Raw genomic sequence first — 18254 nt, forward strand, 5'->3', positions numbered from 1 at the left:
TCCCACAAAGGAACGATCGAAAGCTGCCTATACAGTCAAACATGGAAGCCCTAAGCAGGAGCTGTGTGGTGCAGAAAGCTCATCATTCAGTAGATACTTTCTACTTGGCTATGAGGACCATCGGTTTTCTTGTATGACAGAACATGATATCTATTCACCTTACTCCATTTTCTCACACACACCAATCTGAGTCCTGCGTGGTTCTGTTTGCGTAGCAGGGGGGAAAGTCGTTCAGTTTGATACAGGAAGTCAATGGAAATGTCTGCAACCTCAATAAAGCATTAATCTTCCATGGAACCGACTGTGTTAGTGTCTACTGCTATGCAAAACAGAACAGAGATTTGGAAGGATTCAAAAAAGGTGTCCTATTCCATCCTCAAGGGCATTTTCTATAATAGGGTGAAAGCAACCTGCAGTAGAAATAGAGAAAGATTGGGCATTTCCCACCTTTTACCAGCACTATGAAATTCACTGTGGAAGCAACCAGGTTAAAGCTATCACTGCATCTTTCCACCAACTTAGAACATCTGCCGTGTAGGCTGGGTTTGTTCCCAGGTTGTAAAGGCCGTGCTTATGCTCGCCCCACACAAAACAATTCTCAAAAACTGTATTCCCTTGTGAGGATTGGTTGGTGGAGCACTGAGCCCTCAGCGCCAGGGTTGGATTCCCTTGGGGGCGAAAGACCGGGACAGCGTCTGTTTGATGTACTGCATGTGTTTAGACTTGTTGTAGTGGGTAGTGGAACAATACACCGCTGGGGGACCTACCCGGGGGCTCTGAGGTGATTTTTGATGACAGACGAGCTCCGTGGCAACAAACGGTCAAACAGATGAACAGAGGTATCTTCCCTTCTGGTCTCATGAGAGCACTTTCTGACCTCACTTATGTTTCAATGAGCCAGCAGTGTAACCAAGCTGAAAACGAATCTGTCCACACACAGGGATTAAACAGGCCATATAGCTTTGATCTAAACCAGCATGGTGCTGATAAAGAACAGCTTATAGGACCTTGTCAAAAGTCATGCAATAAAGGAACCGGTTGTCATTTTGGCATTCTCGAATTGAAGTACTGGAATGATTTGGATTCTTGTGTAACAGTCAGTGACACGGTGGTGTGGGTGAGGGCAGGCACATAGGCACAGCCCTCCTGGAGCACTTGGCTCACCAAGGTGGGTTTCAGCTGGGATTAGACAAAACAAAATGCATAACTGATAAAAAAAAAAAGATTGTGCCAATCAGACACAGCCAAAGACAGATAGGTTCCAAATTCATATTGCCTTTCTCAGGTCAATACTAAAACACCAACTAGTGACACATTCTGCTCCAAACTCTTCATACTAGATGTTGGACAATAATGATTTTGAGGCCGATATTAATACAAATTATAAGGATATTTAAAAACTCAACATCCAACTGATCTACAGATGATAATAAAAAGAAATAAATGACATATGATATATGACATGATTTAGAGTGGCCTTTTATTGTGGCCAGCCTAAGGCACACCTGTGCAATAATCATGCTGTCTAATCAGCATCTTGATATGCCACACCTGTGAGGTGGATGAATTATCTCGGTAAAGGAGAAGTGCTCACGCATCCCAAGCTAAAATGTGACAAGAAAGCTGTTTTATTATGAGGCAATTTAAATTTGACTGACTGAAAACTGCTTCACTAATGTTCAAAAGGGACTTTGGTCATTCAGATACTCACACACAAAAAGTTTTATTTCAAAATGAAAGGTTTATTCATTCAGTGAAATCCTAAATGATTGTTTTTATGGGATGTTTGACAACCCTAAATTATGTCCTGTTTGATGTCTTTTATCTTAACTTCAAGGTTTAAACCATTTATTTATGTGTACTGGTTGTGAAAATGCATTGTTGTTTAAGGTTACTCAATAGAAATGTACAAAAGGATTGCGCTGTGTTCAGGAATGCCTTTGAGCATGGGCTTGCAGAGAGGCCACTGGGTTTTATTCACTACTTTTTGGGGTATGCCTTTTTAGAATGAATCCCTGGCTATACAAGCTATATGCGAAAACGTAAGATGTCATAACATCACTTTTTCCCTTGATTGTTGTTAACGCTGCGGTGGAATCCAATTTATCGTGTCTTTCTCAGCTCTTCACTACCCCACAACGTTTTCCAGAGAGATTTGTTGAACCAGCAGCCTCTGGGCCAACCCGATGATCTAGACTATACAGCAGCCATTTGGTGATAAAGCAACAGGCACTATATTAATTACATTCACCACTGCTAGTTGCCAGGTAGAAGTGTAGTTAGTTGGTTAGCCTTCCAGCAAGTAATATCAACCATGTATAGCTAGTTATTGACCATATGACCATTACTATTTTTCTAAAAGCTACAAATCCTAGTAGCTAGCAACTTAATTCAATAGCACTCTTAACAGTCACAGCTTCTTGTCCTTTTGATATTGCTGAAAGTTTGAAGTTTGTTTGAACAGGTGGTCACCACAGTCTAATGTTATAATGTTAACCCTACAGGATGTGCTATAATGTTAACCCTACAGGATGTGCTTCCCCCAAAAAATATGAACAGCCTTAATCTGTGTTCAAAACACCAATTACAGATATCTTTTTTAAAGCCTTTACATTTAATCAGCCCAGATTAAATGAACCAGATTGATTAATTAGCCGACCTTGAGTTTAAATCGGGCACTTTGGGTCAAGGCCCAATTAGCACGATCTGGTCATGATAACTATACAATTCAGGTTAACTAATACCTACTAAGCTATAATGGAATAGAAGATCAACTGGATATTCGACAGGGTGTAAATAGCACTCAAAGGATTGTTAGTAGACAAATTGCCCATGGATATAAACATTCAGATATTATACCTTCGGTATTTCACTATTATAGCAATCAATGAACTCTGTTCAATTCAAAAACCAATTTAAAACAAAATATACCAGATATTTATTTACCAACAAATAAAGAACAGAACGCTTGTTGATGGTGGTTGTACTCAGGCATGAAAGATGTGCAAAGATTAGTGTGCTATCTGCTGCATGTGGGTTTGTGGGGGAATGAGACAGCTCCAAAGCAGATGAGATTTTACAACACTTAGCCATCATACAAAGCGTAATTGAGCAAGTTCTTTATTGGGTACCACATGTAATGAGGGGGCCATAATGCGACAAGCTACAGGAGTTTATGTGTGTAGAGGGCCAAATGTTCATCCTCCATTTAGTCTTAATAGGCACACTGGAAATGGGGCACCTTTTCAGCCGATTGTTTGTGATGCAGTTGGCTTATTTGAGATAAAAACTGTATCCCAAATAACACAGACTATGTGCCCAGAGACACTGTGCCATGTTGGACCAGTTGGTTCTTTAACTGTCTGTGGTGAGTGTTAATGGAACGCTCACTCCTAAAACAGTCTGCTTAAACATATTAAGACCCAAACTTACTGGTATCAAAGAGTATAGAACTGGGTCTTCTGATATCTTAAGGCTGCTTGGCAGAGTAAATACCATATAGCATGACATTCAATTACACTCACACACACACTTCATCAAGCTGTCTGCTTCTATACCTGCTTACAGGTCAAGCCAAGCGGCATATATTTGATGGATGGAATTGATTCAGTGCTGTGACTTATGGCCAGTTAAAATAGGTATTGAAAACATTCCCAGGCAAGGGTTAGCCTCTACTTCCATTTGCCGCGGTGAGTTCTAAATCCCACCCTGAACCCTATGCAGGGCACTGATTTTGACTGGAGTTGATCAAAAGTAGTGCACAATAAAAAGGAAGAAACTGCCTTATCAGATTTACATTAAAAACTCTGGCACTTTTTGAAGATCCAATAGAAAGGTCAGTCACCTCAGACATTACTAGAAGAAATATGTACTAGAAGTAGTAGGTTAGTGTACCATTTAGGACACAGCACCTCCAGACGATCTGTCTCCCGGCTAAAAGTAGGACCTGCCCATGAACATACTGTAGCATGAGGAACATTAACCATTATTAAGACAGTTTCATCTGGGTTCACACGCTGTTTTTGGCAGCCTGCCTATATCCAGTCTCTGGGAAGCCCCTCCTGTCCACTTCGCCCTGTAACTTTGTCCTAAATGTCATTCCATTCCATAATATGGAGCTGTTTAGCACACTGCTTTTGATTCCGTAAGGCTACGTGCCCTGTTCAAAAGTAGTCTCCTATTTAGGGGTCCAATAGGGTCCATTTGGGACACACCCAGTGCCTTCTGAGGAATGAGGATGACCCCCTGCCGTGAAGGGATGACAAAGATGTTTATGCCTACCCTCAAACACAAATGCACACACACAATGCTTACTGTATTTATTGCTGTAATGCTAAGTTTTTATAGCATCAGTCATGGTATTATAAAAGTAATTAACATTGCCTCCAATGGCATTTAGTTCATTCTTCATTTGTCAATGTCTCAGCAGAACAGGTTTGTTAAACATGTGTCCTGGGGCTGTTGGTGACCTCCCGGCAGATTGAATCTAACCCAGACCACAACCGTGACACGCTGTTCAGTATATAGTATACTACCCATGACTGGGGGCTCATATGGTTCTGGTCAAAAAAGTACTCCACAGTTTCAGCCAAATATACACTCTAGCACTTTTCTTGGAAAATGTGGGATGGTGGGATGTTTTGGTTGTACTGACCAATACTGATGGCCTTCCCCCTGCCTGCAGGAGAACATTCTGGAACAGGCCCAACGGGGTTGAGAGGGGTCACGATTACCTTTCCTGAACTCTTTTTTGTCCTGTTGGAGTCGCGTAGGAGCTCAGTGTAGGGTCGATGAGAGGCGACGACCTCATCTGACCTAGAATGCATTGCAATTTCTCTTCAGGGCGCACAGACGCAGACCCAAACCAAACGGCGAAGGAGGAGTCAAGGATGGAGCCTACGAACGATGTGTCGAGTCATGATTTGTGTTTATTTCAGCCACTTTGTCGCTGGTCACTGTGGTATCGTTCCTCCACCGGAGGCTTTAACCATTCAGCCCAAATGACCCAACTGAGACCCCATCTCAAGAGGGAGAGGTGGGGGATGTTTCCTGAAGTCAACCATCACCCCTGGGGGCGAAGGCCCAAGTCACGGCCTCACATTATAGCTGTGTCATGGCAGCCAGGAGTTAAAAACCCAGTCGCGGCACCAACAACTAACTCAGGGTCCAATCTGGCACGGGGGCACAGGTCACCAGCCAGGGAAACAATATGAAAATGTTTTATTTTATTTGATCAAATTACAGGCTCTGGAGATACAGTTGTCCATATTTGGAGTTGGTTGTCTTCGGTACAAACAGGTTATTTGGCAGCTATTCTTGACAGCTTGATGTGTTCGATTTCAACATCCAGGGTTTTGTCTGGGTTAAGTTTCAGGTTGTTTTGAGTGTATTTGGCCAACACCACCCCAAGGGACGTGGCCTCATTGGCGTCAGTGATTCCTAGCTGGAAGATGCATATCCATCTTAACATGTTGCGTCCTGTTAAATAGGAATTCAAAGATCCACTGACAGATGGTGCTGGTCGTGTTCAGTTGGTCTCGCAGTAGTTCTGGTGTGACGCTGTTGAAAAGGATCCTTGCATATGTCTGTGAGTTTAAGGATGTAGTGAAACACCGTGTTTATAATGTTGTAAAACACCTGTTGGCTCTGTACGCAAACCACAGTGTGTCAAGGGAGGCGTCAGGGTTGATAACTGGGATAGTAAAAAGGACCACTTAAAAAGGTCCATATTAGCTAAGTAGGTAAGTCAGGCTAACCAGCCACCAAATAATGACCAGATGATCTGCCACCAGTTGAAAGACTGGATTACTTTAGAGTTGTCCATGGAGAGCCCAGATGATAATAGAACAAACAATTGTGACAAGATCACAAAACAGCAGTTGGTGTGCAGGTAATTTAGAAATAAACTGTACATACTGGAGAAATAACAACCCAGCTCTATATTCTGTGCATAAAGTAAAAATAACAAACCAACCGTGGACAATGTAGGTATTGCACAAAAACAAACATTATTTACTGTAGGTAATGTAGAAAAACACCACAAAAACACTATATCCTTGGGTAACACGCAAATAACAAACCAACTCTTATTTTGTAATGTACAAATAAACTAACTGCATATATTGTATTGTATGTAATGTAGAAATAACCAAAAAACTGTATCATGTGGGCAACGAGCCACTGACGGTGATGATATGGAAAATGAATGAATAAAACTAATAAAAACGTAAGGGTGAAAACCATGAATAAAATGTGTAAGAAAGAATAATGACCTTGTGCTGTAAACACGTACTGACATGGGAGGGCAGTATTCAAGAGAATACAGTTCTAGAACATTAGCAAGGCTCCTGCCCCAGATTAGCTGACACAGACACTGGTAGTTGAAGTGCTTTGATTAGAACAGGAGTATTTACCTTTACCTGGTGCCTGAGGGAGGAAGGCCCCAATTAATTTGGACCTCTTCTTTTCATAGCCCTTCTGTGTGATGTCACCTGCCCAAGGAGAAGAGGAAGACTAGCGTTAGTGAAACAGAAGGAAATTGAATATTGGAGACATTTCAGTCCTTTCTAGGGCTCAGACCAGTTCCAATATCTGCTTGTGGCTATCATTGCTGCCAGACTGCATTATCCATGGCATCAGCACATTACAGTATCCAAGAGGTTAAGCTGCTCGTTCAACCCGCTGCTATGCTTTGTCCCTTCTTTGCTGAACAAGGAGCAGCTGGGCGCTCGGAAGCCAGGTCGAACCACCCTGAGCGGCGTTGGGGGGAGTCGGATGTCATCGGGCATCATAAACCTAGCCAGCAAATCTCCCCCAAATTCGGAAACACCGCTCAGGCACTTCTTTGGCGCATTCTTTGCTAGATTTAGGCTGCGTGACCAGGAAGCGCCAGAGGAAGAAGTGGTGGGCGAGTGAGGGGAGGATGAGTCGTAAGCTCAGTGGTGGACGTCGTGCCTGCATTGTAAAAAGCCTGGGCAGTGACGAAGGAGACAAAGTCTCAGCTGCCAGAGCATGTTACCCATCAAGGCACGGCGTCCTCAACGCCCAGGCCTTTTACCCAGGTAACGAGGAGACGATTGGCAGGGGGGACAGGAGGGAGGTCAGGAGGGCACGGGCGGCGCTGTCACAGTGGATGCGGCTCCTCTGAACAAGGCCATATTAGCTGTCTGAAGCCGTCAGAGCCAGGGAACGGACGAGCGTGTTTGAGCCCACGCTTGGCATCGGCAGGCAAGCTGGTGACGCCCCTTCGACTGAGAGCCGGCGTAGCGGATGAGGAACGGACAGCGACAAGGCTGGCGGGGAGATGAGGGCGGATGAAGTGAGGCAACACGCTGAACGTCGCTGACCTCAACCACATCAGCGACTATTCAGGACATGAACGACGTCGGGCAAGAGGAGTCACACGGTAGCTAACAAAAGGGCAGTTCTCCCGCTGAAGAATGCTTCTATAGGAATTGATAAACTGCGTTCTGTTTCTTACAAGCTATTACAAACATCAGCTAACAATAGACACCATTAGTTAAACAGTGTGTTTTTTTTAAGTCGGTGGAGCATGGAAATTGCAATGCCAGGGTTGTGGATTCAAACCACACATAGAGCCAGGATGAAAAAGCATGACATGTATGGTCCTGTGTGTGTTCCTCTGGGAAAGTACAGAAACATCGAACACTGTGTTTTTGATCAGTGAACTTAAAAAATGCATGTAATATTAAAAGGCATGTATTAAAAGGTGAGCAGAGAAAAAAATATATATACTTGTAGTAAATCCGAATAAGGTCTATTGCTACTCAGTATCAGAGAGGCCAACTTTTTATCTCCTAATAATATCAACATTTTACAAAATGTTTAATTCCAAAACAGAGGCAAGAGTTTTTTCTATATTTCTATATCAAGGAGTCCAAGTATACTGACTCTGAAAAGATCTGGCGAAGACAAATAATACAAGTGGCACAAAACAAATAAGAGGGTTTACAGACATGCTTAATTCTTCTAGGTAAAATATTCCCAGACCCACAGCAAAAATAAGTCAAATCTGTTCTGTAGAGACTTGGAGGGGAGGGCAGGTGGGGGTCTGGACGGAGGTGGAGGAGGACAGGGGAGAGGAGGAGGAGGCAGGTCACTTGGTACTAATTAGCGTCTCCGGTAGGAGAGCTGCCACCCTGCCAGTGTGTGGAGGCAGAGGAGTGGCAGGGGCAGGTAAACGGATGAATATTTCACCACACCACCGGAGTCTTTCTACCAGCTCGCTGTGGAGGAACAGACGGCGGTGAGGAAGGAGGCCTCCGGCATGCAGAGAGGAGGGAGACGCACGTGGAGAAGGAGGCGCCGGTGAGTGTGCTGGGCTCGAGCGCACGCACACAAACCAAAGAGACCGTACCGTGAATGAATAACCTATGCCCGCACCAGGCGAGAACTTGCAACAAGACTTTTTTTCTCCTCCCACACACAGAGACAGAAACATATTGGCACGAGCTTCTAATCTGACGATGCAATCCACGCGCTCAGCTGAAATTCTTTTGCGAGACGACTGCTTCACAAGTTCTGGTATGGATGAAATATTTCCTGATGAGCAGAGGAGAGTGACAGACAGGCAGACAGAGTGGGCTGAGATGATACAGGTGTCTGTATGTCTGACTGGATGGTGTATGCATCGTGTTTTAATAGCCTTAGCACATTCATCCTGCCAGCTCTGGGGGCGAAGCTCTGTTTAAGCCCTGGTGAGAGAGCTCAGCCGTATAGTGCCTACCAAACACCACCCTATTCCCTATAAAGTGAACCGGGGTCCTGTGAGGCTCCCATCAAAAGTAGTGTGCTGTGTCTCTGATAGGCTTTCATAGGGGAGATGGGCTCAGTCGTGTCCTCTGGAGCAAGAGCGGAGACGGCAACGGTCGACGGAGAGCTTTAAAAATAGTCAGGGTGACTCATGGCTTCCCTCCCACTCTCACAGTGATGCTGCTGCCACAGCTGTTAGTCACTATCTGTCTTACAGACACAGATGGGGAGACAGACTGACCAAAAAACTGAGAGAAAGCCAGAGAGACAGACAGGAAGATACAAACTGGAAGAGAGAGACAGACAGGCAGACACAAAGACAGAGAGAGAAGTCACAAAAACAGAGAGACAGACAGGCAGACACAAAGACAGACAGTGAGACAGACAGGGAGACACAAAGACAGACAGGCAGACACAAAGACAGACAGGCATACCCAAAGACAGACAGGGAGACACAAAGACAGACAGGCAGACACAAAGACAGACAGGCATACCCAAAGACAGACAGGGAGACACAAAGACAGGCAGAGACAGTAGAGACAGCTTTCCACGGCAGCCACTCCTTAGACACTTTAGCCAAAGCCACTGAGCTGAGAGCCAACCGCGCCGACACAGAAGTCCATTGTACTCAAAAAAACCAAACTGAGCAGTGCAATTCTTCAACACTAATTGACAGAGAGAAGGCAATTTCAGATCGATGTCGGCTTGACCGTACAGTTGAACACGTCAAGGAGCATAAAAAGCACTTTGGCAAGTCAACAATCACACATACACAAGCCTACGCAAATCCATTCTAAAGCCTTCATTTGCATGGTTCTAATCACCGTTTACTAGTGGAAATGATTAGCGCCAAGTTGAAGTACAACAGAGGCTGGAGTGCACAATGCTGAAATATGCATACAGTTTTCAACTGTAACAGGAACTCATGCCTAAAGCTTTCCATATCTATACATTAAGCAGTTTCATGCTATGAATTAGTAAACATACATACTGTACTGAACTCATCCATCCAACTCTGCAGTCCATATATTTATATATTTCCTTCAAGATTCCACTTCACTTCACTTTCAGATTCTCCATTCGTTTCTAAAATACTATGCACCTAAGAGCACATAGCCAAGAGCACAAGCAGGCTAGCACCCTCCCAGTCAATTGTAGGGTGTAGCCGGTAGCCAAAATTCTCCCCATGCTAGTTTTGGCACCAACACATGAAGAGCTTACTGCAGAGGAAATGGAGAACTGGCCAGAGAAGCCCTACCTGCTTTTTAGTGCTGACAAAGGTTGTAAACCACACCGCTGGACACACCCGTTATCACTAGGCTCTCCCTGTCCCTGGGGGTTGGGCTTTTCTGGAGTTTCTTTTCATGGGTCGCCCCAACAGCTGTCTGCTGCTGTGGTATAAGGCATTCTGCCATCATCTTAAAGAGAAAGCAGGCCCACACAGGAGTGTGAAAAGTACACTTCACACAGAGAATAGGAATTAGGACGAGGAGGACAGCAGGAAGATGAGGAGATCGATCCGAAAGAAAAGGGGTAGAAAGAGGAGATCGACATGGGGCAGAATGGGAATGAGGGAGAAGAGGATCAGGAGGAAGACGAGGAGGCAGAGCAGGAGGAGGAATGGTATGCTCGGCCTCCGAAGTGGACCCCAGTTCCTCTCCCAGGAATGTTTACGTAAGGCTTCTATAGCTGCCCTGCTGAGGGTCCCCTGGATGTAAACACTCCCCCCACCCCCCTCATTTCTCCCTCCCAGGGCCCTCTCGTTCCCTCACTCTCTCTCCCACTCTCTCTCCCCATCACAGTGTTTATCTGCGCTGGGCGTAATGGGGAAACAATAAAATCAAGACCATTTCCTTTTTAGGCGCTGCTCGCTGCCTTCTGCCGTGGCTGCCTGAGCCTTCCCAACAGCCCCGCGGCTCCCCCTGGCCGAGCAAGGCTTATATGGTCATCAGCGCACACGCTAGAGGAAAGCGCCTGAACACCGGGACGTGCACAGTGGACTTACAGTGGACTGGCTCACTGTACTGATGTCGAAGCCCCACTACCCTATTGTCAATACTTCGCCCTATGAGCTCAGGTCAAAAGTAGCGCCTAGTAAAAAGGAGTTGGGAGACATTTGGGCCGCTCGGCGTGGAGTTTGATGGTTAACGTCCCCGGGGCAAAGGCACTGGGAGCATCACGCCGGGCGCAGCGGGCTCAATCGGTCTGATATTGCGAAAACGACCCCCCTCAACCCCACCGGCCCCATCGCCCACCAGCCCCGCCTCCCCAGCCGCCAACTCGAGAGGCCTGCGGTAAATTTGTCGACAGGAAGCATTGATTGACAAACCACGCAAGTGATGATAGCGCGTGCCCACGGTCCACAGGCGCTCCCGGTTAGCCAGTGGAGACTGAAAGCCGAAGGGCTGACGTAGACATCCGCCACGGGGAATTAGACTTCTGAATGCCCCCCAAGAAGTGGACTCCACAAACCTGATAACTCCAGGCAAAGCCATCAAAAGTTCACTAAGCCACAGTATTGTGTACAGTAAGGACATCAAAGGGGATTACCTGAAAAGCCTTGCTAATCGCAGTGTGCTAATAAACATACTGGCTGGTAATATTAATATTACTATGATGAATATTCTACTCACCCAGCATTTGGAAGTCCACCCCAAGAAATGGGACATAGGCTTTAGTAGTGTCAAAGAGATGTTAATTTTAGGATAAACTAATGTTTATCTTCATTAAAGCCTACAGAACGCAACACAGTGTAGCTCTTCCTGAAGCAAACAGCAGTACCACTGAGACAATGGAAATCCTTATCCAGTGCCGGGCAAGACAACGCACAAAGTCATGCCCCTTGTTTGCATTTCACAACCATTTAGACAGTTCAGAAGGAACAAAGGAAAATAGGTTGCCGTCTCAAGACACCCTCTCCTTTGCAGCCGTTCATATTACGCTCCACTTCGACTCATACGATTGGTTTGGCAACAAGCTTTCCCCGGCTCCATTTCAACTGAACAACTATTTTTTTGTGTTCTCCAAGCAGGGTTATATCCATCATCCAATCAGTGAAGAGACGTTATGCGCCACTCCAAAGCATTCCTGTTGGAACGGCCCATCCCCAACCTGCCCTTCCCGAACGTACAATCCACGGCAACATCGGCTAAAAACAAATGCTCGTGTTTGTTTGTGTGTTTGTCTGCAGAGTCCTTTGGGGAGATGGGTGGCAGGCAGGGAGGGGTCCAGCTGGTGGTCCCTGGTGGCTCCGATCATCAACAACAACAATTTACATTTTAGTCACTCAGCAGAAAGCTCTTTTCCAGAGCGACTTACAGGAATAAATCGAGTTAAGTGCATTGCTCAAGGGTACATCAAAAAAGATGTATATATTTTTCACCTTGTTGGCTCTGACGCGCAGTAATCTCATCCAGCAGCTGGCTTGAGCCTAAGGGACGAGGTTAGCCGCACTCTAATGTTATAGAGCTCACAAGCTTCCCTCTTCAAATAACTTTGTTCTGCTCAATACATGTTACTCTCGCTGGGATAAGCTCCAGGTTCCAACACAGTAAATTGCAACGGAGCAATTCGAAGTCCCGTAGGCTGGGACATACATTACTGACGACTGGGACTGCCAATTATACAACAGTGTGCAGAGAAGAATTCAACTGCAAACTGATGCGAATGGCAAACAACCTTTACACACACCTGAAACTGAACACAAACGAAAAGGTGCTGCTAGTTGTACACACAATATGTTCAGAATTCCCGACATACAAAACACAATACAGTGGTTGATGGGCATGAAAGATTGTGGATACATGATCAAATACAGGGACTTTAGGTTCCAGTGTATATCTATTTAAATGCAGAGAAACAAGCAGAGATTTGGGTGTATCTACTTGGTTGTTGCTCGCTCTTTGGGGTTTCAGGCTGGGTATCTGTAAATGCACTTAGCAGCAACAGCTGATGTAAAGAGGGCTTTGTAAAATAAATGGGATTGATTGAGTAGAGAGTATCTGTTGGGTTAACAGTTCAGGGGGGTTGATATGGTGTGTGTAATCTAGTTTGTGTCTGGAGGTCAGGTGACAGACGGCCACAGCACGGGGAAAGAAGCTGTTCAGACGGCTGGATCTTTGGGGTCATGTTTGACTTGTACTACTTGCCTGTCGTAGGAGAATACTGGAAGGAAATGATAAACTTGCCCTCATCTCTCAAATACCAATACTTCATCAGAAGCACAAAAGAAAGAAAACCTCAAGGTTTCGCAGTCAAACATCTTAGCAGGCGGCAGAAAAAGCTTAAGTGCAATATCTCGAAGTACAAAAATAAAAAGACAATCGAATGCTGTATGAAAGGACCACAACCAAATCTCCTAAAATTATAAGAATCCCATGTAGACCAATTATGATGGTTAACAGCAGCTTGTTTTATCAATAGAGGGTCTCTCTGTGGAAAGATAACTGTAACATAGATGAATTCCTAACCAGGATGACCTTGTTAGTACACGGAGACACTTATTTGATATAATAACACTGATTTCCTGATTTCCCACACTGAGACTAAAATAGCCCCCTATTTCTTTTAGTGCACCACTTTTGACCAGAGGCCATAACAGGGCACAAAAGAATCACTGTGTCATTTTGATATTGTTTGAATGTTGTTGTTGGGGGTGTTTTTAGGAGGTTGGGCTTTGTTAGTGGTGTTAACAGTAATGGTTCTTGGTGGTAGATCAACCAACCAAGAGGAATGGCTTCAACTTGAAGTCCATGACTGATCTTCACCATTCAGTCACTGTACTCATCGAGAAATAAGGTTCTGAAAGGGTTCTTTCACATCCCCGGTTGGGGAACCCTTTGAACCATTGTTGTGTTCCAGGTAGAACCCTTTCAGTACAAAGTAGTCACTTTGGTTCAAGGTAGACCAAATTTGGTTTTCCACAGAGGACTCAAGACAGAGGCTAAAATTGTTCTAATAACAAGCAAATGGGGTTCTACCCAGACACATAAAATTGTAGCCTATAGGGACAGCTGAAAAACCCCCATGGAACCATTGTGATCTAAGTGAGGGAGATCAGCAAAGAGTCCATTTTCACGTTGGAGTACACTTGACTAAAATACACGCAGAGCACAGAAAAGCCCCAGGGTTGGAAAAATATGAGGTCAGCAGTCTACTGTAAGAAAGTAGGTCAAGAGGTCAACTCTGCTAGAAATTTGTTGCATAACTGCAGAATATTAACACAGTAATAATGACACACACATCCAATACCATTTCAAAGGAAATTACTTCACTTTGATTAGATGACTGACTTCTAGGCCTAATTAAAGTCACATTTTTAATTTAGACCAAAATTCACACGCAATGTTGGCATCCTAACAAGCCTAGGTCATTTAAAACACTATTCAGTAATAAATATCTGTCTGATAAATTGAGTACAACACTATCAGTCATGGTGAATTCACGATGCTGTAGTCCTAATAAAGATAAAAGGCTTTTTTCCCAGAGGACATCTGTTCCTGTTTACGTTGAAATGAAAACTTTGCGACCGCTCAAACAGAGGCTTCCTGTCCCTGCATGGTGTTGGCTGTCTGGCACTGGGCTGATGGCTCAACCAGAAGTTGGCCGCAGCAAATACAGCAAAAACTGTGGTTTCGTCGTTTGTCATTAGTGGTCCTGTTCAGTTAGTTAATCAGTTGATGCTTCTTTGCCACTGCAAGATGGTTCATAGAAAGCAGCTGGAGTCGCCTTAAAGGTCTCGTCAACGTTACTGCTGCCTGTTAATCGACTGACCAGACATCATTATAGTCTGGCCCTTCAACAGGGCAAATAATAGAAAACCTTTTGCAGTGTTTTTTTGGTATATTTTATTTGTTTGTGGGAGGCGCTCAAGTCTGAAATCTCTTTCAAAGGAACTTCATTGGGTCCCATTCAAAATCCTCATTATGAATTTGAGGACCTTGTGCACAAACCAGTACCCCGTACCTCCCCAACCTCCACCAGACACACACTCACCCTCCCCCAAAGTCAGACACTCGCCATCCCAAAAACAAGATTGGACATCAAGAGGCAGGTATCGTTCAGCGCCGTTGGAACCCCTCCCTCACAGCCACCCACAGCTCTGACAGTATCATTAACTTCCATGCAGCCCCCCAAAGTCCCCTACATCATTAAATGTCACATGAAAGACGCTTCAATAGACCAACGGCAAAGAGTATCCGCAGGAACACTGATTTCTGACAAAAGTCAAGTCTCAGACACTCAATAAGTTCTGGGTCCATACCTGTTCAAAGCAGAAGAGACTGAACAAAGACTGGAATCCCAACAAAGAGCTCCGCACTCCCTCTTTGAATACGAGCAACTCTACGGGCCAAATGCCCGTGGCCCTGCTCATACCAGTCGTGATTAGTTCAAATGCTGCTCATTACCGTTGTATCAAGTCGGATCCACGCTGCCGTCGATGTTTACGCGAGCTGTCCGTGTGAGATTAAAGCTATTCAAAACGAGCGTTGAACATGGAGCAGGAGGTAACCTGCTAATGATGGCCGTTAGTGGCCTGCTGTGAGAGTTTGTTTTCACATTCAACACAAACACATTCTAGTTTACAGCTTAAGTCAGGTGGGGACGGGCGTGGGACGGGGGGACGGGGGGGGGTGTCACCCATGCAAGCAGAGAGCTAATATTTACCTTGAGGGTGAAACGGCCGTCTCTGACAGTTGATCCACAAATAGTTGAGAACACAAAAACACACACAAACCTTTCATCCAGCACTGCTCACGTCGGAGGGCGTCAGGTCAAATGGCACCCCTTAAGTGCACTACTTTTGTAACATGGCCCTTTGAGAGTAGGGTGCGATTTGGGAAGCAGACACAGTCAGTGGGGATAAAGCCAGATGCTGTCTACGTCCTCTACTCATAAATACATTACCTTCAAATAAAAGACTCAAACTTTGAGTTTGACTGATGGTTTTGCTCTACACTGATATTAACATTTAGATGTTTCTATTCATTTTCACATACCCGTTTGTATTCACATGTATTGGTGCTGTGATTTTGCATTGTTATTGTTTTCTACCGCACCAAACAAGAGAAATCTATTTTACAAATGGAAATATAATGATTAAGATGCTGTGGTGCAGTACATATCAGTGATATGATTTCATTTTACAATAAAATATTTTTCCTTTGAGTGTACGTGTGCAGAAAGAAGAATACAAATGTATGTGCATGAAACTGACACAACAAAATCCTAAGACGTTCAAGGGGATGTAGACTTTCCAGAGGCACAGTACCACTTGGACAACACTGATGTGATATTACTTGTGTGCTAGTCAGCTTCAACGGCACATAACCTATTTTCCATCTCCAATTTAAAAATAGTTTGTGGATATGTTCTGCCCTTTTACTTATGTGGTTGATTTTCTATTGTCCCTCAGCAGATACACAATCAGAAATGGTTGGAATATCGCTCCCCAATAAAACCACAGTATCAAATCGCAATATGTATAGATTTGTGAAAAACATTCATTGTAATACATGTTGTACTGGCCAGTACTGTGATCAAATCGTATTGTTCCTGGCAACTGCCAGCTCTAAAATATCTGTAAACTGTTAAATTAAGATATTTTTTATGTGGCATGGACAGAACCAGTCATGATGTTTAAATTAGATTATGCAACAAATCACTTTAAAAAGTAGTTTCGATGTGCACATCCATTCCAAACAATTCCCACAGTGATCGAACACAACATGATTGTTTACAGACCGAGTTACAGACCGAGTTACAGACCGAGTTACAGACCGAGTTAGGAACTGTTGTTCCACACTGACGACCGTAATTATTTCTGCAGCAGGATTAAACTCTTTATACACCACTCAGCTGGAAGGAGCGGGTATTAATCTTGCAGGAGAATTAATTGAACGGACCAGCAACTGTTTAGAACTTATAATTGATTGCTAAAACAACGTAAGGATGAATTCATTTAATTGATTATTGAATGTTCTCGAAGGACACAGCTACACAGAATTGAAAGCAGCAACACGACCAGCCACAGTTGACTGTAAACCTTGTTGACCTGCATTGGCGGCGCTGCCTTGGGGGCCCTGGCTTGGGGGCCCTGGCTTGGGGGCCCTGGCTTGGGGGCCCTGGCTTGGGGGCCCTGGCTTGGGGGCCCTGGCTTGGGGGCCCTGGCTTGGGGGTTGAAAATGAGATAAGATATGCAATCTACAAAAATGTGTTGTTAGCAAGCTTAGGCTAACTACTTGACAAACAAAATAAAAAAGCGATTAGAATGCAAACAATACATTGGAAACAAACAATAACTAGATGGCTTGCCAGCTGGAAGTAATCAGAAATCATACACATAATGCTATTTTATGTCATGCAGGCTAGTCAGTGCCAGCCCGACATTGACAGCCAAGGAAATAACACGAGCGGGTTAGGGCTCGCACAGACACACGACACACCTCCTAAGTAGCATAGTCCCACATACATAAACAGTAACAATTTCCAATTAAATAGATTGCCTACCTTTTTTTGTAACCCGCTAAAAATGTATTGCATTGTTAAAACCACAATTAAAGTTTCTGCCATTTCGCACTGGTGTTCAACAAGTTAAATCCCTAACATGAGTTGTTCTTGAGTATCCTACTCTGGCATTCATCCAATTCAGTCCAAAACATGAGTCTTATATCCTTTATTATTCATTGTTTTAGTAAACATTGCAACCAATAAAATGCTTGCAAAACATTATCCTCCCACATGCAAAACATTATCCTCCCACATGCAAAACAATTTTGTTTGATCAATGTCATCTCTGTCTACGTTTGTCAGGTCAAAATACAATACAAATGTTATCATTATACTGATTTAATATAGTGATCCGCAACCAAGTGAGTGATCAAATGGAAGTTGATGCTTTTGCCTTGCCTTATTCTTTTTCAGACAGTGCAAAGACTGAGTACATTAACTTCCGAATAATGGTGAAAGGTCAAGTTTGAGCTTTAGATTTTTATGTAGATAAATAACTTTAAAATAATTGTCACATTTCCAATATTCTGCCTACAATTCATTTGCCTGGACAACAAAACAATTTTAAAGTCATTTTTCTCAGTTCTTAACTCTGGCGAGTTATGGTATTTTGCCTTTGTAAGGCAGTATTGCGCTGCTGACTACATGCACGTGGTAGATTCAGATCCAAAGAACCAGATGTGTAGCCTGTGAACAGGTAGTTGAGACAGAGCAAGCCTATAATGGCCAGTAAGGCATCAACATATTGGGAGTGGACAAAATCTGGGGAAAACAGGAACACCCTACCTTCTGGAGAACCTGTTAGCTGCCAACTCAGTGAGGTTGAACAACCACTTAACACAGCGTGTTAGAGCACCTGGTGCATCTAGGGAACAGTGGTACCGCCAAACAACTAAATGAAGCAGGATAGGTTTGCAGCAGTACCAACCACTCAAGAAACCCCAAAGAGGATAAATAAATACTAAGAGTTGTAC

At 44.2% G+C, this 18254-nt stretch overlaps 1 protein-coding gene across 14 annotated transcripts in view; it reads right to left on the bottom strand.

Moving 5' to 3' along the window:
• LOC105017907 (disco-interacting protein 2 homolog C) overlaps window positions 1-18254 on the bottom strand; it is a 170203-nt gene that overhangs the window by 81776 nt on the left and 70173 nt on the right. For 9 of the 14 annotated variants that reach the window (XM_020045425.3, XM_020045423.3, XM_020045421.3 and 6 more), the window contains exon 2: window positions 6414-6491. In XM_020045425.3, the coding sequence (XP_019900984.1) occupies window positions 6414-6491 (78 nt within the window). Of the gene's footprint in view, window positions 1-6413; window positions 6492-9763; window positions 9848-18254 lie in introns of those variants that run through there. The other 5 variants (XM_020045422.3, XM_020045428.3, XM_034290886.1 and 2 more) reach the window with 2 other exon arrangements.

Source organism: Esox lucius, chromosome 3 (genome assembly GCF_011004845.1).
Source record: "Esox lucius isolate fEsoLuc1 chromosome 3, fEsoLuc1.pri, whole genome shotgun sequence".
Lineage (NCBI taxonomy): Eukaryota > Metazoa > Chordata > Actinopteri > Esociformes > Esocidae > Esox > Esox lucius.